This window comes from Equus przewalskii, chromosome 5 (assembly GCF_037783145.1).
Source record: "Equus przewalskii isolate Varuska chromosome 5, EquPr2, whole genome shotgun sequence".
NCBI classification, from domain to species: domain Eukaryota; kingdom Metazoa; phylum Chordata; class Mammalia; order Perissodactyla; family Equidae; genus Equus; species Equus przewalskii.
In genome coordinates this window covers 41,334,392-41,356,794 of record NC_091835.1, presented here as the reverse complement: position 1 = coordinate 41,356,794, position 22,403 = coordinate 41,334,392, and the positions used below count along the sequence as shown (strand labels likewise).

Sequence of the window (22,403 nt, the reverse complement as noted above, 5' to 3'; positions counted from 1 at the left end):
GGAGAGAAAGGAAAATGACTAAAAAAAAAAATTTTGAAAGGTGCATCAGTGACCTGTGAGAAAATATCAAGTGGTCTAACACAGAAACTGGAGACCCAGAAAGAGGGAGAGGTGGGGACAGAAAAATATCGGAAGAAATAATGTCCAAAGTATTTGAGAAAACCTGTAAACCTATAGATCAAAGACATATGGAGCACACCAGTGTGAGCTCATTTTCAATACACAGGTAAATATAGAAATAAATACATGGGTAAATGTGTGACTGCGTATGTATGTATATACATATGCACATTTCCTTGCTAAATCCACTGAGAGGGCCTAGGAGCAGTTTCTAAATACCACTCACCACTAAAAGAACTGAGGTTCCTGGAGAAATGCCTGATTCTAGGGCTGAGGCCAGGGAAAAACAAGATAAACTGGGAACATTATATTGCGCCAGGAAATAAAAACATATTCAAAGAATAAAGAGCATATGTCAAAAGGACACAGAAAGCTAGATTGACAGTGCGCCAACTGGCTAAATTTGGAGAATTTTGAGATTGAAAATAATGATTGCCACAGATTATAACATTGAATAAAATAAGAATTCACCGTTTCAGGCTGACAAATAAATAAATGAATAAATAAATAGGGAGAAGAGAAAGCTCTTCCTGACAGTATAATGAAAACTAATAAATGTAGAACGAATGATAAAGTTAGAAAATCACTATTTGGCAACCATCTCTGTATATTTAATTCAAGCAAGAAACATCAATGCATATTATAATTGGTGGAAGCAAGTGTGCTGAAAAATGAGATTTCACAGAGTCTCACAACGTCTCCTTAAAAATTTAGTAATTACCAAAAAAAGGAAAGAAACTTTATAACGAAACTGAACAAAAACTGACATCCTCACCTAAATAAAAACAGAAAGAATTGGTTTCCAACTGACCTGCCCTACAAGAAATGCTACAAGAAGTTCTGCAGACTAAAAATAAATGACATCAAATGGAACTTGAATCTACAGGAAGGAATTAAGACATGTGGGTAAAGATAACATTCTATATACAGTTTTTTCTTCTCCTAATTTCTTTCAAAGATAGATGATTGTTTAAACAGTACATATACATATATAAAACCACATGGGATTTCTGACACGGAGATGCACTGTACGGAGCTATTAGCATAGAGAAGGAGGACGGAGTGGAACCATACCATTGGAAGGTTCTTACATTTTATGTGAACTGGTACAATATTAACTCCATGTGAACTATAAGTTAAGGATGTATATTGCAATCCCTAGAGCAAGCACTGAAAAACAATACAGGGGCCGGCCCCGTGGCGGAGTGGTTAAGTTCGACACTCTGCTTCAGCAGCCCAGGGTTTCACCAGTTCGGATCCTGGGCGAAGACATGGCACCACTCATCAAGCCACGCTGAGATGGCGTCCCACACAGCACAACCAGAAGGACCTACAACTAGAATATACAACTATGTACTGGGGGGCTTTGGGGAGAAGAAGAAGAAGAAAATAATAATAATAATAATGCAAAAGAGTACAACTAAAAAAGCTAATAGAGAAAGTAAAATGGAATACTAAAAAATAGTCAGTTGATCCAAAAATGTCAGGAAAGGAGTATGAAAGGGATCAAAAGCAGCACAAATAGAAAATGAAGAACAAAATGGTACACCTAAATCCAACCATATCAATTTATACTCCAATTAAAAGGCAAACTGTCAGGCTAGATACAGAAGCAAGACCCAACTATACGCTGTGTACAAGAGATGTACTTTAAATATAAAGACATAGATAAAAATATAAATAAATAAAAGAATGGAAAAAGACATACCATGCAAACAGTAAGTGTACAAAGTTGGAGTGGCTTTATTACCATGAGAGAAAACAGACTTCAAGATAGGGCATAATACCATAGATGAAGGACATTTCACAATGATAAAAGGGTCAATATAATAATGTGTACATGCCTAATAACAGATTTCCAAAACACAGACAGGATAAAAAGAATAGACAACTTCACGTCACAGCTGGAGATTTTAACACATCTCTTGCAGTAAGTGATAGAATTAGTTAATTAATTAATTAAACACCATCAACCACACCTTGACCTAAAACATTATCCCCGACAACTGTAGAACACATTCTTTTCAAGTGCACATGAATGCGTCTTATTTACCTAACAAAAATAAGATCCTGGGGCCGGCCCGATGGCGCAGCGGTTAAGTGCACACGTTCCGCTTTGGCAGCCCAGGGTTCACCGGTTCAGATCCCAGGTGCGGACATGGCACCGCTTGGCATGCCATGCTGTGGCAGGTGTCCCACATATAAAGTAGAGGAAGATGGGCACAGATGTTAGCTCAGGGCCAGTCTTCCTCAGCAAAAAGAGGAGGATTGGCAGCAGATGTTAGCTCAGGGCTAATCTTCCATAAAAAATAAGGTCCTGTAAATGTCTGTGGAATAAATAAATGAAACGAATAAATTAATATATACACAGGTGGAAGATGGGGCAGGCTGAATTTAAAGTACCAACACCTGGCTGTGTTGATTAGTTCATATTTGGAGAAATGGACAAGAAGCTGATGATAAAGACTTAGAATCATCTAGATGTATATATTTCAAAACTCCAAAAGAGCACAGGCAATGCTGTGCAGAGAATAGAGGCTACTGAGTGAGAGAGAAAAACCAGAATATGGCAGGGGGGCGGGGGGAGAAGAGTCGTAAAGCTAAAGGAAGGGAGCTTTAATAGGTGGGATGGAAATCTATGTTAAACATGGAAAAGAAGAGAAGAAGGTGAACTGAGAAAAACTTTAGGCACAAGAAGAAACCACTAGTAACCCTCCAAAGAAGCAAATGTTAATGAAATGATGTATGAGAGCCTGACCACAGAACCTCGACCTGACCACAGAACTTCGAGAATGGAAGAAACAGAAAGGATGCAGTGACAGTACAGAGTGGCCATGTCGTCAGTAAATTTGGCAGCAGAGATAAGAAAAGAGAAAGCATGGTAGCCAGGAGGGACAATGGAATCAAAAGACGGTATTTTTGTCTTTTCTATTTAAAAGATGGGGAGATCCGTGTGTCTGCACAAGAGGAAAGGGGTTCACTAAGCTAGATGTTAGAGACAAGGAAAGCACAGATGCAAAGTCCCAGCAGATAAAGGAAAAAGTGAAATGGAGAAGTGTGAAGTTGCAGAGAGGCACAGAAACAACTGAAAAAGGAGTACAACTGAAAAAAACTCTCTTCTCTGAGATTTACCGAAAAGAAACAAGAAGGGAGGCAGGTACAGAGATTTACCGGAGTGAGGAAAAAGTGGGGCTGCTCTTGCCAAGTGGCTTCACCTACTCAACCAGTTTAAAGCGATCATTTGCCTGGTGCTTCCCACTCTTCCGAGTAACGCTCACACTTTGCTGGCTAACGGCCACGTTTAAAAGGTTAACTGAAGAGCTATTACATACACAAATAAACCTGCAAGGCAATCAGCAATAAGCTATCAACTCTTCAAACGTGGTGTTTGGGGAAAACATACTCTTAGGATCAACCCTAGGCTCAGGGGTCATCTTTAGGCCCTTCAGAGAAGACCGTGCTCTGATTAACATCCAGTCTCTCAACCCCTCCTTTGGCACTTCATTTCCCAAAGCAGAGATGAGGTCTCAGCGTGGCAGAGACAGGTGTCTGATAAATGCAAAGACTTTCTACCTATATTTTATTTGTCTGGCTAATGGATGAGTGGGTGAGAAAGATAGGAATAAACTGCTCATTTGAAATGTAGCTCCCTCATGTTCTTACCACCATGTTCCATTGATTCATTCTTCCCCAGCTTCAATCTCAACACATTCTCAATGTTCCATGTGATCTGAGAGCCTTCAATGCTGTTCCATGAGATTTTGCTCCAACAAGAAAGGCCCCAGGCTCTTTTCAACTGTGAAAATCTACTTCACATATATTATGGTTTTTGTTTTGTTTTATTTTGTTTCAGGATTTTATTTTTCCTTTTTCTCCCCAAAGCCCCCAGGGTACATAGTTGTATATTTTTACTTGTGGGTCCTTCTAGTTGTGGCATGTCAGATGCCACCTCAGCATGGCCTGATGAACGGTGCCACGTCCGCGCCCAGGATCCAAACTGGTGAAACCCTGGGCCAGCGAAGCAGAGCGCACAAACTTAACAACTCGGCCACTGGGCCGGCCCCATACATTATGTTTTTAACAACCAAACACAAACTCCCAACAAAGCTATTAGCATCACTTAAGCATCTACACTATATGTGTTTGACCTTCCTTGTTGGTAACAAGGACAGCCCCTTCCTTACGCAGCAAGACAATCCAATGTTGTAACGAAGGTCAGTAACAAAAATAGGTCAGTTGCAAAGAATGTCATATGTGCACGCACGCCCATGCATGCGTGCGTGTCCGGCATATGTAAGCATACATTCATGAACAGAATAAGTATTTTTATAACTTTATATATAAAACATTAATGTTGCATTTCTCTTGTTGAATATTTCATTTCTATAGAAGTACACAAAATAGTGTGACTCATTAAAAAATATGAGTGGTTGCATTTTAAGCAAGAAATCTATAGGGTTGGTTTAACCCCTGAAAATCTGACTAATTACATCAAATACATTGTGCTTTCGTGTTCTGTTGTGGCCATTTACTGCTACTTTCTAATTTTTCAATTTTTCATTTTCTACTAAATATTTTATATTTCAAAATAAATTGCTAATTCAGAGACTGCTATGAAAAACAGAAATTCTTTTGGCTAAAAAAAAAAGAACAGATATTTGACATTAGTATGGAGCATAAATTAGACTCTGGTATATTTATCCAAAAAGAGTTAAGACCAAAGAAAGAATCTGCTTGCTTATTAAAAATGCAAACATTACCTCAGTCATACAAATAGCCCTAAACTCGCCCAGCCACTGCCTCTGCAGATCACCCACCAGCGGCAGCATTCCATCATATGACATTATGGAACAATAGTGAACTCTGTGTAATACTGGAATATATTGTTTGGAAAGAATAAACTGTCATTAACTTGAATAAAAGCTTTCTGAAATCAAACCTGGGGGGGTACAGCCCTCACTGTGTGGCCCTTTTACTACTTTGAGAAATAGCCTCATCCTGAAAGCAGGAAAGGGGGAAAGAAGAGAAGAGAGTATAAAGGGGACAGTGATGAGTGGCCCCTGGAGCAGCCCAGCAGGCCCCAGCAGGGCTTTAAATCACCTGGCAGAACAATGTCAAAGCAGGAGGCTCTGCAACAAATGCTGCACTTCAAAATGCAAACCACCTCACACCCATCACCCTGCTTCCTGTTACAGCCTAGAGTTTTTCCTTTTTTCTTTTTGTGAGGATGACTGGCCCTGAACTAACATCTCTTGCCAATCTTCCTCTTTTTGCTTGAGCAAGATTGTCGCTGAGCTAACATCTATGCCAATCTTCCTCTATTTTTTTTATGTGGGATGCTGCCACAGCGTGGCCTGATGAGTGGTGCTAGGTTCATGCCCAGGATCTGAACCTGCAAACCCCAGGCGCGGCCATAGCAGAGTGCAAAAACTTAACCACCGCACCTCCGGGCCAGCCCCTGCAGCCTAGAGATTTTTATAGGGCTTTGCTAAAATCGGAAGTTTAGTCTTATTCTATGTACAAAATACTTAAAAACTCAATATTCTGATGCCATCTTGAGATGGCCATCACTAATAGCCATGTGACTTTATACAATGAATTTTAGCTCTCAACGTTTTAACCTGTAAAATGGAAAGAATAATAACTATGATGCAGATTATGGGGATTTGGGATTAGCTACTATTATTATAATTATATTTATTATTATTTCCACGCAATTGTCCCCACTGCCTATCTCTTCTAATAACTGTCCAAGAGGTTTCTTCTTCACAACTGAAACAAGAGCATTGACTCAAATGCTCACTGGCCTTTTGCGTTCCCTGCAGTCTGGCCACTGCCACATGTTGCCATTTCTATTTTCATGCCTCTCTCATCAGGTAATTTCTCCACCTTCCCGAGCCAAATCCCAGATCACCTCCTAATCTGCTCCCCGCCAGCTTTCCCCTCCCCCACACCTATTCTCAATGTTCTCAACAACCAAGGCTCAAAGAAGTGAAAACAAGGCCAGGGCAACACAGCTAGCTGGGGGCCACGTCCCCATTAAAATCCAGGTATCAGTGCGACCAAGGCCAGCTGCATGGCATTAACCGCACTACAGAATTACTCACTTTTAGGGCTCCCAGCGACGATTTAACTCTGAGGTTAGCTGCCCTTAAACCAAGCCTTCTCCGAGATGTTTCTCCACTAGTCCACTTATCATCATAAAATACGTATTATTTCAAATGCTTATAAAAGAAACACTAATCCCAAAACATTATTAAATATATCTCAAAGTTCTGGTGTTTTTCTTGTTGTTGTTGTTTTGTTTTTGCTTGTTTTTAGTATTTCTCTAAAGTGGGGACAAAAATTTGTCACAGAAGACCTCACCTAGGACTGGAAGACTTTGGGAGGAGAAAGGACACGACTAACAGGAAGCAGAGGCATGAAAATTGTGACTGTGGGCAATACCACGTGCGACTCCAGAAGGGATGGAGTACAGAATACAGGTGTCCACCTCTATTTCTAAAGAGAAATTTCATCTGATTGCCCTTTAACCTGACCATACAAGGATATGTGGAGATATGCAAAATTTCATTAATGGTGGCGTCTTTGGAGAGTCACATTATTTCTCAAAATAATGAAAACTAGTAAGATGGGTAACAGGATGTAAAGTGTTGTTCTATGCGAGAGCCAGAAGAGTTCACCAAAGCCTAAGACTTAGGCCTGTGGGAAAAGACTGAAAGCTTCTATTTCCTCGTCTGTAAAGCAGACAAAGTGCTGGGAGGAATGAGATGATATACGGATCATCTATAAAGCACCATTTGTTTTATTTTTGTTTTTTAAGTACAGTGTGGAATAGTGTAACTAGTATAGGATTTGACATTGGTGACGAGGTTCAAGTTCAACCTCTCTGCCACCCGTCTGATCTGGCACGAATCATTCAAACATATTTAATGACGTAAGAATTAAAGGGATGATGTGTGTGCTGCGGAGGGGAGGGTTAATACAAATTGCTATGTAGATGTAAGACGTTTTACGTTATAGTGTACCAGGAAGTAACCCAGGGCCTTAGGTTCAGGAGAGAGGGAGACAGAAAGAGGGATTCTTATAGCAGAAACCCCATTCAGTTAATAGAAAATCACTACCACTAGTCAACGGAGATATGAAAATAATAAAATAAAATCATATATTAATATAAAGTTAATAAAAATATACAGTAAAATTCTTGAATAATAAAATTCATATTACAAGGTAACTACTGCAATATACACAAATCAGGAGGGCTGATGGTTTGCACACATTCTCTCCTCTCATACAAAATGGCTGCCAGGATGAATTACAAGTATACCAGTGGTCACAAAGATTTTCTCTATGGATCTGAACTAGTCAACTGTAGTCCAGACCACAAAAAATAATGAAAATCTTGGGGCCAGCTCAGTTAAGTTTGCACACTGCACTTCAGTGGCCCATAGGTGTGTGCCCAGATCCCAGGCAGGGACCTACACACCACTCGTCAAGCCATGCTGTGGCGGTGTCAAGCAAAAAGAGGAAGACTTAGGGGCTGGCCCCATGGCCGAGTGGTTAAGTTCGCGTGCTCCGCTGCAGCAGTCTAGGGTTTCGCCAGTTCGGATCCTGGGCGCGGACATGGCACCGCTCATCAGGCCATGCTGAGGCAGCATCCCACATGCCACAACTAGAAGGACCCACAACTAAAGAATATATACAACTATGTACCGGGGGGCTTTGGGGAGAAAAAGGAAAAAATAAAATCTTTTAAAAAAAAAAACAACAGGAAGACTGACAACAGATGTTAGCTCAGGGCCAATCTTCCTCACCAAAAAAAAAGAATGAAAATCTTTCCCTGGAAATAAAACAGGCAGGTGCCAACTCCAACATCATTCATTCATTCATTCACTTGTTCAGTCTCTACTTTATTGAGGCTCTATTCCAAGTGCTGAGAATAAAACAGAGCACAAAACACAGAAAGTTCCTGCCATCTCGGAGCTCACATTCTAGCAGAGAATACAGACAGTACACAAATAAGTAAACTCTGCAGTAAGTCAGTGGTGATTAAGTACTAGAGAGAAACCCAGGTGGGAAAAAAGGTTGCAATTTCTAAATAGGGCAATCAAGAAAGGCTTCCCCAAGAAGATGCTATTTACGCAAACACCTAAAGGAGATGAAAAAGTAAGACATGGCTATCTGGAGAGAGAGAAGTAGGGCTACGCAAAGCTTTCCAGCAAGTCCAGAGAAGACAAAATGCAAGCCTTACCTTTCAAAAGTGGCTGGAAGGTTGGAATCTCTTGCAACTTGATGACATCGGGATCGTTGCTGACATTCCGTGAGGCCTGGGAGCCCTGGGCCACAACCACAATATCATCCATCTTGGCTCTGTGCTTAGCTGGAGAAGGGGTCACTGAAAATCAAGTTATAAGCTCAGGAGCTGCATCTTAGCTAGCCACCTATGCCTCATCAAAGCTGTTTCAGTGTAGTCATTTTACACACAAAAATGCTAACTATAGTTACCCTGCAGTGGGGGATGGACTAGGGGGATGAATTATTTTCTACATATTTTATTTCTATATAATATATATATTTACTCCTTATTTCCTATAGTATTAAAAAAACTCAAATATTACAGGACACTATAACATGTATGAAACTGCTTTTGTAATTAGAAATATTTTATTATTCAGTACATAAAAACGTAGGCAGATTATGTTTTTAATATTTACTTCTTCGATCCTCCTGACACTTGTGCCTATTTTACCAATGAGGAAATGAGGGTACAAAATTCGGCTGTGACTTACCCAAGGCCAACAGTGCTTGGGAAAGGAACTGGAGGTCTATGGTTGTTGGCATACATGGCCCAACCCTGTGACAGTGGGGTTGCAAAGCTGTCTATCCACCCTATCACAGCAAGCCAGGAATGTTCAACAGATCCTAGTCACGGGAAAACCCCTGCTTCTCAACCCTAGATGATGGGTCTGTCGTGAGGCACCAGTCCTGTCATACCCTCCAGGTCACAGGCATTAGTCCCAGAAGCGCAGAAATAAACTGCAGGTCCCTTCTAGGCTGCGGCAAAATTCATACATTTGTAGGACTGCTAGAGAGGCGGGTCAATTTCAGGTCCATTGTGAGAATGTAATGCATTTGGAAGGAAGTGATTCAAACTACCAAGGACTCCCTAGACCAAGATATCCTCCCCTTCCTAAGTATCTTTCTGGTTGGGGCAAGAATGAACCTCTAAAGTGTTTTACACTCGAGAAGGTAGTATTTGCAGGCTCATCGTAGTCATGGCCCAAAGACTGATCCAGGGATGCCAGAGAACAGCCCCACCTCCTGGAAGCTAGTGTCTCCTGAGGCTGGGCATTCACTCTTTTAGAATCTCTGCTACTTTTACGGCTCTTCAAGAAATCTCTCTTAACCTCTTTTGGTAATTTACCTAACCTTTTACAAATCCCAACCAGAAATCTTTCCTGCTCCTAGTTAAGTGGTTCCTCCTTCCCCAGACCCCAGAAGAAAATGGCTTTCACTCGATTCTAGCTCGCCTCTAGCTATGCCCGTGTCTGTAAAACGCGCTCTCTTTGAGGATTAAACGTAAACACATGTAAAACACTTGGCACAGGGGAACAGGCAAACTCTAACCTACGCTGTTGGTTAGTATTGGTTAGTATGCTATAGCATTGGTTAGAGCCCATGCTGTTGGTTAGCAGGTAAGCAAGCACATCAGAAAGACGCCACACTTCCTCCCCCTAAATATGCTTCAGGCCTGACATAGAGGCAAGAAAGTAAGGAGTACCAATTATCAACCGTATTTGTATAAAGGATATCATATTCTGGGTCTTCCAAGGAAATGGAAGAATGCAGCAAAACTGGTAAATGCTGCTGCACCATTAAAAGCTGTCCCAATCTAGCCTCTAGAACGCAGGGCTGAGCTAGTCTTGAAGGACACACTTGAGTGTGGAATACCCCCACATCTGTCAGCTTCTGCATTTTGAATTACACAGCCTACCAGGAACAGAGAAGTTCTATGTCCAGGGGCTCTTTTGGGGCTCCAGATTTAACCGGTTTGGATTAGCAACCCCACAGTTTAGCCAGAGCAGGCCCAGTTCTCCTAGCGTTTGTGGGTAACAAAAAAAAAAAAAACCAGCAAATGATCCTTAATTAAGCATCAGCTGTTTTCTTTATTGAGTGCTCACTATACTCCAGGCACAATAATCCTCCTATTCCTACCTCAAATGCTGAGAGAGATCTTAAAAATATGGACAGGAAGGAGAATACAGGAAAACACCAAAATCCATCGTTTTGGCCAACTATAACATCTTGGCCAACTTCCACAATACTAGAAAAGGAGCCGAGACACCTTCTAAGAGGACAATGCAGTTTCTAGAGACGTTTGCACACAAGGATTCAAAGCGATTGTACACCTGTCACACATCCCTTCTGAAAAAGAACCTCTAAGATCCGTTTTTAAGAAGGAACCTCTTCTTAGAGGTCCTGTCTATGATCCACCCACTGTGTGAGCCAAATCTCACTGTCAGTCATGAGTACTAACGCCAAAAATTAATTAGGTCGTCTTTTAAAGAGGAGGCTGTAGCTGGGAGAAACAGCTGTTTCGAAAATAAATAATGCGCATGGGCACCCACGCCGACTTAGCTTGCAGTCACAGGCACTCACTTCCATCAGGGGACTCAAGGCTAGGACAGATGGTGACATTTTTTCCTTTTTTAAGAAAAAAGCGTGGTGAGGGCTTTCTGTGCGTTCCTGGCCGCCGGTCCCAGACCCCACTAGGTCGGGAGGCATCTCCCTCCGCAAGCAGACAGGGCCGGCTGGAGGAGGGTGGGAGTTAGGACACCGACCTGAGGAGTTCAGATCGTTGGGTCGGCTCTCGGCCTCGGAGCTCTGCTCGCTGCCCATGGTGCCGGCAGCGGAGGAACGGCGGGACGGGCGGTCACCGCTCCGGCGGCGGGCGACAGAGCAGGGGCCGGGGACCGGGGCAGGGATGCTACACAGTCTGGGCGCCGCGGCGGGGCCGCTGTGTGCAGAGGGCGCGCCCAGCCCACGGGAGGGGCGCGGGCGGCTGGGGGTGGGCAGGCCCTATTTCGGGAACCGACGCGCAAGGAGGCACGGAGCGGCTGCACGCTGCTCGCCCGCCTTCTTTGGGGGAACCCAAGGCGAGGAGGCGGGGTACGCCCGGCTTCAGCCGCGCCTGCGGCCGGCGGGCGGCGCCGCTCTCACTCACTTGCTCCTGCGTCGCAGGCTCGCTCCTTCCGGGACGCGGGTTGGCGGCGCCGGCAGCGCGCGGCCGTCAGTTCCGGGTTGGAGAGTTCCCACCCCAGGTCCGAGGGAGGGCGGGGAGACTGGCGTAGGCGACTAGGCCCACGCAGCCTTAAAGAGCCCGCCCGCCTCAAAGCCAGAACTGCACCGGGGGTAAGCCCCTTGCCTGTGTGATGATGCGTCCCCTTTAAGCATGACCCACCCATTGGGCACTTAATCCATGTCTTTATAATCCCTGTCATTAGAACTTTACAAAACGGGTTTTTGTTGTGTGTATGGGTTTTTTTGGTTTTACTTTGTTTTATTGAGATGTAATTGACATATAACATGATTTTTATGTTTTTTTAATTATTTTATGTATTTTATATTATTTTTATTATATATTATAACATATATCACTATTTGTATATATTGTGAAATTTTAAACCCTGTTTTGCAGATGGAGAGACAGCTAGATAGATTTAGGATTGGAATCTGCAACTGTTTGGATGCAAAGCTGCTGTTTCAGTGTGTGGCAGTGGATGACGGTACAAAAAATATTAGATGGTGAAGAAAGGAGCTGGAGTTGAGAGAAAAAAATGAAGAAATAGAAAATGCTGATTCACTTGTTAGGGTGTATGTGCATCTTCAAAGGAAAGTGGATGCCTCTACAGTCTAAGCACTTTCTGAGGACCTTGACAGTTATCCATGAGCCATTCTGAAACAAGCAAAAGTAAGGAAGGAGTACAAGTAATGCAAAACAGAAACTGCCAGTGCTGGCAGGTCAAGGATGTAGACCTAGTAATGCAATGCCATCAAGGAGCTGAGTGGCTCTGGGGTTCTCAGAACTTTGCAACTCATTTTATATTGTTTGCTTCACGAAATTTCAAGCAAATGCCCTGAGCTTTTATATATGTAAATATAATCTCAGAAGGAGTGCCAAATTGACTGAATGATTAAGTCACTTCTAGTCTACTACATTATAGACATTTCCACTATTTTACCTCATTTAATTTTCACAACAACCCTGAGGTCCACAAACAGGTAACTCCCTCATGGTCATCAGGTAGCAACAAGTGGTGGAAGTAGGATTTAGGACTGTCTGATTTCAAACCTCACACTTTTTCTTCTACTCACCATTATAATACTGTGAGAAAAGTGCAAATGAATGTAAGGAATTTTAGTATTCTGTGGGAATATGAAGATAGAACTAAAAACTGCCTGAGAGATCAAATAGGCTCCTAGGAAGTGGTGTTTGACTGTAGTCTTGAGGTTTACATAAGCCGCCAGGCTGATGGGACCAAGGAGTGCCCACTAAGCAATGTGACCATTCCCTCCTGGAGAGCCCTTGGCTCCTCTTCCAGACTGCCCTATTTGGGGGTGGGTGAGAGAGATGGGAAAAAGGAGAGAGTATAGCTCATGTTCTTGCTCCTGTTCCCTCTCTTCCACATGAAATAAAATTTATTTTGTGTTTCATACCCTAGTCCATACTGATGTGATTGTGTTTTTTATGCTTCCCATTGGATGAACATTTCATTCTAAAAGGAATATTCTGTTCATCAGCTGAATAATAGACAAATATATCATACCATTTTCTCCTGGCCTTCAAGGTCTCTGCTGAGAAATCTACTGATAGATAGCCTTATGAGTGCTCCCATGTATGAGAGAAAATTTTTTTCTCTTGTTGGTTTTAAAATTCTCTCTTTGTCTTTATTTTAGACAGTTTTATTGTACTATGTCTTAGAGAAAATCATTTTGGGTTGACCTATTAGCTTCATAAACTTGAATGTCCAAATTTCTCCCCATGTTTGGGAATTTCTCAGCCATTATTTCTTTAAACAAGCTTTCTATCCCTTTCTCCCTCTTTTCTGTTAATTCTGGGACTTCAGTGATGTGTGCATTGTTTCCGTTGATGGTGTCCTCTAGGCTTTCTTCATTCCTGTTCTTTCTTTTTTCTTTTTGCTCCTCTGATTGCATGGTTTTAATTGATCTGTCTTCCAGTTCATCGATTCTGTCTTATGCTTCGTCAAGTCGGTTGTTGAAGCTCTCTATTGAATTCTTAACTTCAGTCATTGTATTCTACAGCTCCAAAATTTCTGTTTCATTCATTTTTGTTTTCTATCTCTTTGTTGAACTTCTCATTTTGTTCTTGTATTATTTTCCTGATATTGTTAAATTGTCTATCTGTGTTCTCTTATTGCTCTCCAAACATCTTTAGAGCAATTATTTTGAATCTTGGTTGGGCAATCCTGGATCTCCATTTCTCTGGGCCCAGTTACTGGAAGTTTATTATATTTCTTTGCTAGAGCCATGCTTCTCTGATTCTTCATGATTCCTGTAGCCTTGCATAGATGTCTGCACATTTAAAGTGGCAGTCACCTCCTCCAGACTTTATGGTCTGACTTCAGAAACAGGAGACTTTCACCTGTGGGTAGAAGCACGCTAGAGTATGCTGTGGCCCTAGGTCTAGTGGTGCAGGGCAGCAAGTGTGGGGGTGTGTAGTGGTGCTGGTTCTGGTAAGGGTGGGGGGGGGCATGATGTCTCTTTGGCTCAGGCTGCTGTGGTCCACAGCATTGACAACCATGTGGTCCTTGGTGAGCACTGTGGAAGGTCAACAGTGTCTTCAAGGGCTGTTGGGGTCCTTACGGCATGTCGATGTGCAGCAGCTAGGAACTTGGGCAGTCAGCAGTGGTAGCGAGAGCTCATGGTGTATGTATACTCAGCTTCAGGGTGCCAGCTGCAGGTTCCTCTGTAGTGGCAGGGGCTGGTTGCAGACACACATGGAGTGGTGGGGGCCAGGGCATGCAGTGGGCCAGTGCCAGCTTTGTGCTCGCTGGCAGCTGCAGGGGCCCTAGCTGTCAGTGTGCACTACTGTGGCCACTGGGTCTTACCACAGGTGCACAGCAGTAGAGGCCAGTGACAGGGGTATGCAGGTGCACAGCTGGAGGGGCTAGCCGCAGGTGAGTGTAGTGGTGCTGCAAGCCAGTGACAGAAGACAGGGCCTGATCCAGGCCTGCAAGCAGCTGTGGGGGCCTTGGCTGTCAGTGTGCTCTCTGTGGCTGCACAGTCTCCCCCTGAGCATGTGCACTGCAGTGGAGGCTGGTTATGGGTATCGGGTAGGAGGCATGCAAGTACGTAGCTTAAGGGGCTAGCCTCAAGCATGCACACGTGATGGAGATCAGCCATGGGGGTCTAGGCTGGCGTATTGCACTTTCACAGCCGCGGAGGCCTGCCAGTGTGGTTCCTGGGCTCCAGTTGGGCATGGCATGGAGCAGGCAGGGACTCACAGGTGGCCAGTGTCAGTGAATGTAAATGCTTGTGAGGCAAAATCTAGTGAAATATGCAAGGGGTCTGTGGTAGTTGTGCTAGCTGTTGGTGTCTTCAGTGGTAAAAGCTGCTGGGTTTGGCTGCAGAGCAGGTGACTATAAACTGCAATCGCTTCCATTGCATGGCTGCTATGGTTAGCTCCTGCTTTTCTTCTTCGCTCCTAGCTATCTCTCTCTATATCTTTACGTCTCAGATTTGCCAGTCTGGGTGGAGTGAAACTGAAGCAGGACTTTCATGAGGCATCCTGAAAGGCTGGGGAAGCTGGTCACTCTCCCAGCTCTTCCTTTCCTGGTGGGAGGAACGCTTTCTAGTTGGGAAGTTCCCTCCTGGTGCTGAGCAGTGCTGGCTTGAGGGAGGAGATAATGCAGGCAAAATGAAGCTGTCTTCCTCCTCCTCATATGCAGTTATTCTCAGAGTTTTTTCCTACTGTGTTGCTGTAGTTTCTTAAGTGGACTCCAGAGCAATCTCTGAGCTGTTTTTGTTTTTGTTTTGTCTAATTGTTGATCTTTGTGTGTTGGGGACAGAGGAGGGGGTGGTGCATGGAAACTGAAGTCTCCTACGTTGCCCTTTTTTTTCGCTGAATGGATAAATGAAATATGGTATATCCATATAGTAGAATATTATTTGTCTCCCCCCAAAAGTAACAAAATACTAATACACATTACAACATGGATAAACCTTGAAAACATTATGCTATGTGAAAAGAGCCTGTCACAAAACACCATATATTGTAGATTCCATGTATGTGAAATGTGCAGAAGAGGCACTATAGAGACAAAAATAGATTAATGGTTGCCTAAAGCTGAGGAGGAGGGGACTGGAGGGGAAATGGGGAGTGAGCATTAAAGGGTGAGGGGGTTTCTTTCTGGGGGTGATGAAAATGTTCTAAAATTTATTGTGGTAATGGTTGTACAACTCTGTGAATATATTAAAAACCACTGAATTGATCACTCTAAATAGGTGAATTGTATGGTATGTGCATTATATCTCGGTAAAGCTGTTATTCGGAACAAGGATATCAGAAGATAAAATGCCTTCATTCAGTGACTCAGCGTTTAGTGGTAGCCTGTAATGTACCAGGCACTTGCTAGAGGCAACAAGACCCGGTCCGTATCCCTAAGACGCTTGCAGTCTGGTGGCAAGAAAATTAAGTGGGCATTTATAATACAAGGATTCTGCTGGAGGAGCTTTAGAGGTAGGAGATATTTGGGACTGATGCCATTTAGCACCTTTAAAATCACTTCCAGATGAACAGCAACCTATGTGGCCTGTATGCCCAATAACTAACGATCGAACAGCCTTTCCAGTTTATAAAGAACTTTCATATATATTGGCCCCGAATGACCTACCTATAAACTAGGTAACAATTTCCTAATTTTACATAGAGGTTAAGGATTTTATTCTTCATCACACAGCTAATGAGTAATAAAACCAGGGCTTAAGTTTTTAAAAGTTCATTATGCCTCTATCCACTCCAGACTAGCTGCTTCTCCCATATCTTTATATTGCCTGGCACTCCATCCATCCAGTCTCCCACGCCAGAAATCGGCTTACCCTTACCACCACATCCAACCACTCACCAAGTCTGAAGAGCCTCTCTCTTTAATTTCTCTTCCATCTCCATGCCCCACTCAGAGCCCCCTCACTTATTCCATTTCTTGGAAGACAGGCCTCTGGCCTCACCTTCATCAATCCATCTACATGTGGCTGGCATAGAGAATTTTCTGGAATATTAATCAGGTCTCTGGACCTTTTACTGCCCTATTAAATCCTTAAATAACTCCCCATGGCTTCAGGATAAAGTTTAAAATTCAGCATATGAGAACCTTCTTGCTCTAACCCCAGCCCCTCTCTCTGCTCCTGTATGTACACAGGCAACCTCTGTGCCAGTCAGGATGAAATTCCCTGAATAGTCATGCTGTTTTCTCTGTCTGGAATAATCAGCTTTTTTCTCTCCATCTAGCTAACTGAACTTCATTTTTCAAGACTTAGCTTATGGTTGAAAACTCATGTCCACACAAAAACCTGAACACAGGGAGCCAGCCCCGTGGCCGAGTGGTTAAGTTTGCACGCTCTGCTTCAGTGGCCCAGGGTTTCGCTGGTTCAAATCCTGGGCGTGGACATGGCATGGCTCATCAAGCCATGCTGAGGCAGCATCCCACATGCCACAACTAGAGGGACCCACAACTGAAAATATACAACTATGTACCGGGGGGGCTTTGGGGAGAAAAAGGAAAAATAAAATCTTAAAAAAAAAAAAAAAACTATGGGGCTGGCCCCGTGGCCGAGTGGTTAAGTTCGCGTGCTCCGCTGCAGGCGGCCCAGTGTTTCGTTGGTTCGAATCCTGGGCGTGGACATGGCACTGCTCGTCAGACCACGCTGAGGCAGCGTCCCACATGCCACAACTAGAAGGACCCACAACGAAGAATATACAACTATGTACCGGGGGGCTTTGGGGAGAAAAAGGAACAAATAAAATCTTTAAAAAAAAAAACAAACAACTAAACACAGTTGTTTATAGCTGCTTTATTTATAATTTCCAAAACTTGGAAGCAACCAAGATGTCCTTCAGTATGTGAGTGGATAAACAAACTCTGGTACATCTAGACAATGGAATATTATTCAACACTAAAAAGAAAAGAGCAATCAAGCCATGAAAAGACATGGAGGAGACTTAAATGTTTATTACTAAGTCGAAAGAAGCCAGTCTGAAAAGGCTACATACTGTGTGATTCTAATTATATGACATTCTGGAAAAGGCAAAACTATGGAGATAATAAAAAGATCAGTGGTTGCTGGGGGTTGGGGTGAGGGGGAGGGATGAACAAGCTGAGCATGGAGGATTTTTAGAGCAAAGAAAATACTTTGTATGATACTATAATGATGGATACATGTCATTATCCATTTGTACAAACCCATGGAATGTACAGCACCAAGTGGTCCCAAGGGTAAACTATGGACTTTGGGTGTTTATGATGTGTCCATGTAGGTTCATCCTTGGTAAAAAAAATGTACCTCCCTGGTTGGGGATACTGATAACGAGGAAGACTCTGCATGTGTTGGGGCAGAGGGTATATGGGAAATCTCTGTGCCTTCTTCTCAATTTTACTGTGGCCCTAAAACTGCTCTAAAAAAATAAAGTCTTTAAAAAAAAAAGGATTGAGCTTACGCACTTCCTCCCAAAAGTCTGGATTATATGTCCCTCTTCTGAGCTTCCTTAGGTAGCATCTTCTATCATAACGATTATGCTTTACACAACAATTGATTTATTTGTCTGTCTCCCCTATTTAACTATAAGCATCTTGAAGGTAGGTCCCATGTCTTATTGATCTTTAATTTCCCCTGCAGGTGTTTAGTACATGTTTTTTTGAATAAAATACTTTTTAAAAAACCTGCCTCCACATAAATGGGACTTCTAAGGATCAGGAGAAGAAGATCAAGAATCTCTGGGGCCAGCCCCCGTGGCATAATGGTTAAGTTCAGCATGCTCTGCTTCATGGGTTCAGATCCCAGGTGTGGACCTACACCACTGGTCACTCATGCTGTGGTGGCAACCCACATACAAAATAGTGGAGGATTGGCACAGATGTTAGGTCAGAGCTAATCTTCCTCAAGCAAAAGAGGAGGAAGATTGGCAGCAGATGTTGGCTCAGGGTGAATCTTCCTCAGCAAAAAAAAAAAAAAAAAAAAAGTCTCTTCAGGAGATGAGGTGACAATGGATGTACTTTCTAATTTAAACACCTAGTTTATATCAATAGAAAAGAGAGGTCACATCTCTTTATATCAATAGAAAAGAGAAGTCACATTCAAAGAATTCAAAGAATGTGACTTCTCTATACCCCTGGACCCTCAAGTATATCATCTGCTGAGATCAAAATGTACTGTGTACATCAGTCTCTTATTGCAACAGGAAAATCACTCCAATGGGAAATCACTGTGGAATTTCCCTGTCTTTGGTAACTCTTTAAAACCAAGTTTTGGCAACATTAGTGTAATTCAAGAGTAGGTCATCCTCTGGATACAGCTGGTAGAGTTAGTTTCACACAATGGACCATTGTTCACAGGCATTCTCTGTCAACATGTGCTTCCTGTAGCTATTGGTTAAAACTAGGATGTAGCTGTTGGCTGTATCAGGCCTAGAAGAATAATCTACCACGGCATGGTGCTTTAGGTCTGAAAGTTCTTCACACCAACCAAGGTGGAGATATTGTTGAAGGTTAGACCACTTGGCAAGTTAAGTGTCAGTGGTTTAGTAATGTTCCATGTGTGTGTGTGTGTGTGTGTGTGTGTATGGGGGTGAGGTTGGAGTGAGCAGTGACTTAGAAATACATTTCTACAACCTATGCCCTAGTAGTTCTTTCCCATTCATTCAATCCACAAACGTATTTTAGTTAAATATTTACTCAGTACTTATTACATACCAGGTACTATGCTAACTGTTAGGGATACAATTTTAATAACTATAGCACACACCATTGTTTTCATCATTATTATCCTGTGGAAATTCATAAAGAGAACCTCATTAAATTGGAGTCTGGAGGCCAAGAGGGGAAACTCTCAGCGCCCATGGCAATAGCAGAGTCCAACCGAAGAAGAAAGGCTTCCTCTTCTTGACCAGTGAGAAGCTCAGAGAAATGAGAGACTGGCACAACTCAACCAGTGAAAAGCCATTACACCTCCAACTCTCCGTTTACAATAGCCCTCCCAACTTCCTCTTCTCCTCTATAAAAGAATTTCTTCTCTGCGTGTTGGGGGGTATTTGCAGGTGACTCACCGTGGTTGCAGACCCTGAACTGGGATTCTTTGCTAATCCCAAATCCATTTTTGCTGGAGAAATAACCGGCTGTCTATTCGTTTAAGGTCAATACTCTATACCTATAAAAAGTAAATCCTGCAGAATCCCAAATGTCTTCCCTGAGGCTTGATTTGCACGTAACACTTAACTCAAGAGTAGCCATCTCTGAGGACCCTCCGTGCCCCCGATGATCGAAATAGGATTCTCCTAACTATGACCCAAGGAGAAAACACTGTAAACTCTTGAACGTGGAAAAACTGCGCTCAGCTGTTGGCTCTGGGCTAGACTAGGACGCAGATGTGAGAGGCAGATTGCACTGTGTACATTTTGGTACTGTCTGACTTTCGTCATGTGTATTTGCACGCTCTCTGGCCTTCAGGAAGGAGAAAGCACAGCTGCAGACCCCAGGCAACCGCGAGGGTCTGCCAGCGCGCCCTCGCAGCGCCCACAACCCGGGTGCCCGGCGTGGGTGAGCAGGTTGGGGCTGCAGGGAACGCGGCTTCTGGGCTCAGCGCTGCAGCGGGCGCCCGGAATCACCGCGGGGAGGGGCTCGAGGCTCATGCCTGTGCCCGGAGGACCGCGCTCCAAGTTGCTAGGAAGCAGCTCCGGGTTGCAGTGCAGGAATGTGCCCTTCCCCCAGGCAAACTTTCGGCCGCTGCAACGGAAGCAGGAACTTGCGAAGCACAAAACCTGCCGGGCGCGGCGGAGCTGCGGAGTATCCCCTGCCGCCCTCGCCGAGACCCTGGCCCGGATTCGCCGCTCCTGGCCCGCCACTGCGTTGGAACTGTCCCCGCCCGGGGAGGGCAACCGGGACCCCCGGGGTCTTTTCGCCGCCAGGTAAAGGCGTCTCCGTCCTCTCCTCCAGACCGGCTGCAGGCGGCGTCGCCACCTGCCGAGAGCAGCTCTCCTCCCTTCCCCGGCGAGGCTCCTCCACCCCTCCGGGAGCACGCGAGGGACCAGGCTGGAGCGAAGAAGGGCTGAGCAAGATCTTCGCGGCGCTGCGGCATCCCAGAGGGGATCTCCAGGCAGGCCAGCGGCACCTGCCATAGATGGCACTGGCTCCGCGTCGTCATCAGGAGAGGCAGACTAGTTTAGTGAGCGACATACATTTCCTCAAAGGAAAGGGAAATTTTCCTATTTTTTTCTTGCATGATTTGTCTCCTGTCTCCATTATTGAACCTGCTAATCGTCTAATATTCTATAGGATGTGACATCTTGATAAATTGGGTTAGGTTATGCTGTGAGTAAAATGATTTGCAATATTTGACACCGTTGTGTACACGTACTGTCGTAAGCAGGCGTTAGAGCTCAGGTACTTCCTTTGCCTTCCATCTGTGTCCTTTTCCCTCTGTCTTCAACTTGACTTTGGACCTTTAAGGGCTAACTAATAATGGATTCGAAGAACTAATTTCCCTAATAACTGTTGAGTGTCTTTAATGAGATAAACTCTTCAGTACTTCTCGCAATCCAGGCGCTATAAAGAGGCTGCGTACTGAAAACACAGCTGCTTAGCCCAGCTCCTTACATAGTTCAGGTTTCTTTGCAAGAGCTTGAGGAGAGATGTCAGAATCCATTCAAAGTAAAGTACTGGCCTGGTTTTTCTCTTTTGTTCCTGTTTTGTTTTCTTTAGGGCTAGAAAAGAGACTCCAAAATGTGGCAGGATAAAAAGGTAACCTGTGCCAGGAGTCTTGACCCTGGGGGGTCCATGAATAGCATTCAGAAAGTCTGTGAACTTCGGTGGAAAAGTTTATTGTTTTACTCATCTCTAACTGAATTGTAGCATCTTCTTTAAGAGGCATGTAGGCAAAAGCCATAGTAGTGTTAGAGGTAGCTGCGATTTGCCACCACTAGAAATCACAGATATTTTCATGTCATATTACTTATGGCACATATCTCAAAATACCATTTACATTCAACACTACTTGAAAATTTTGGTAGTTCTGAGACATACCACTCGTTATTTAATAGATTAATAAGGAAGCACATACATCGCACAGTTGTTTTTAACTAAAAATGGGGATAATAATGGGATCTATCTCATTAGAACTCTTAAAGGATTAAGTGACATGATATATGTAAAGTGCTCAGCATAGAGACTGGTGTGTAGGAAAAATCAGTGTTACTTATTATTTTACTGTTTCAAAAGTTGGACCCAACAGCAAGGAAAGTATGAGACTTGTGCTCTATTACCATATAATTTTTTTTTTATTTTTAAACTATTTTGTTGTTTTTTACTAACTAAAGTCTGTTTGCATTAGAGTTCACTCTTGATGTTGCACAGTTCTCTGGGTTTTGACATGTAATGACATATATCCCCATTACAGTATCATATAGAACAGTTTCGCTGCCCTAAAAGCTCTCCTGCGCTCCACCTATGCATTACCCTGCTCCTGCTGGCAACCGCTGATCTTTTTACTGTCAGTCTATTTTAACCTTTTCCAGAATGTCATATAGTTGGAATCATACTTTTCAGACTGGCTTCTTTCACTTAGCAATATGCGATTAAGTTTCCTCTGTGTCTTTTTGTGACTTGATAGCTCATTTCTTTTTATTGCTGAATAATGTTCTATTGTATGGATGGACCACATTTTGTTTATCCATTCGCCTATCGAGGGACATCTTTTTGCTTCCAGTTTTTGGCAGTTATGAATAAAGTTACTGTAAACATTTGTATGCAGTCTTTTGTTAGTATTTGGTACTGTCAGTTTTTTGGATATCTCGTTTTTGTTTTAATTTTCATTTCCCTGATGACCATAGTGTTGAGCACCTTTTCATATGCTTATTTGTCATCTGTGTATCTTCTTTGGTGAGGTGTCTGTTCACATCTTTTGCCCATTTTTAATTGGGTTGTTTGTTTTCTTATTGTTAAGTTTTAGTTCTTTGTACATTTTGGCTACCAGTCCTTTATTAGAGATGTGTTTTG

At 43.3% G+C, this 22,403-nt stretch overlaps 2 protein-coding genes across 6 annotated transcripts in view; one reads left to right on the top strand and one right to left on the bottom strand.

Moving 5' to 3' along the window:
- BORCS5 (BLOC-1 related complex subunit 5) overlaps positions 1-11,585 on the bottom strand; it is an 83,004-nt gene extending 71,419 nt beyond the window's left edge. The window contains exons 1-2 of one of the 3 annotated variants that reach the window (XM_070619128.1): positions 11,345-11,585; positions 8,372-8,515 (exon numbers count right to left, since the gene is read on the bottom strand). In XM_070619128.1, coding sequence (XP_070475229.1) covers positions 8,372-8,515; positions 11,345-11,585 — 385 coding nt within the window. Of the gene's footprint in view, positions 1-8,371; positions 8,516-8,909 lie in introns of all 3 variants that reach the window. The other 2 variants (XM_008513523.2, XM_070619129.1) reach the window with 2 other exon arrangements.
- The window catches only part of MANSC1 (MANSC domain containing 1), a 26,090-nt gene continuing 15,099 nt past the window's right edge, over positions 11,413-22,403 (top strand). Inside the window, exon 1 of one of the 3 annotated variants that reach the window (XM_070619127.1) lies at positions 11,413-11,532. The gene's annotated coding sequence lies outside the window, so the exon portion shown is untranslated. Of the gene's footprint in view, positions 11,533-19,799; positions 20,575-22,403 lie in introns of those variants that run through there. The other 2 variants (XM_008513524.2, XM_008513525.2) reach the window with 2 other exon arrangements.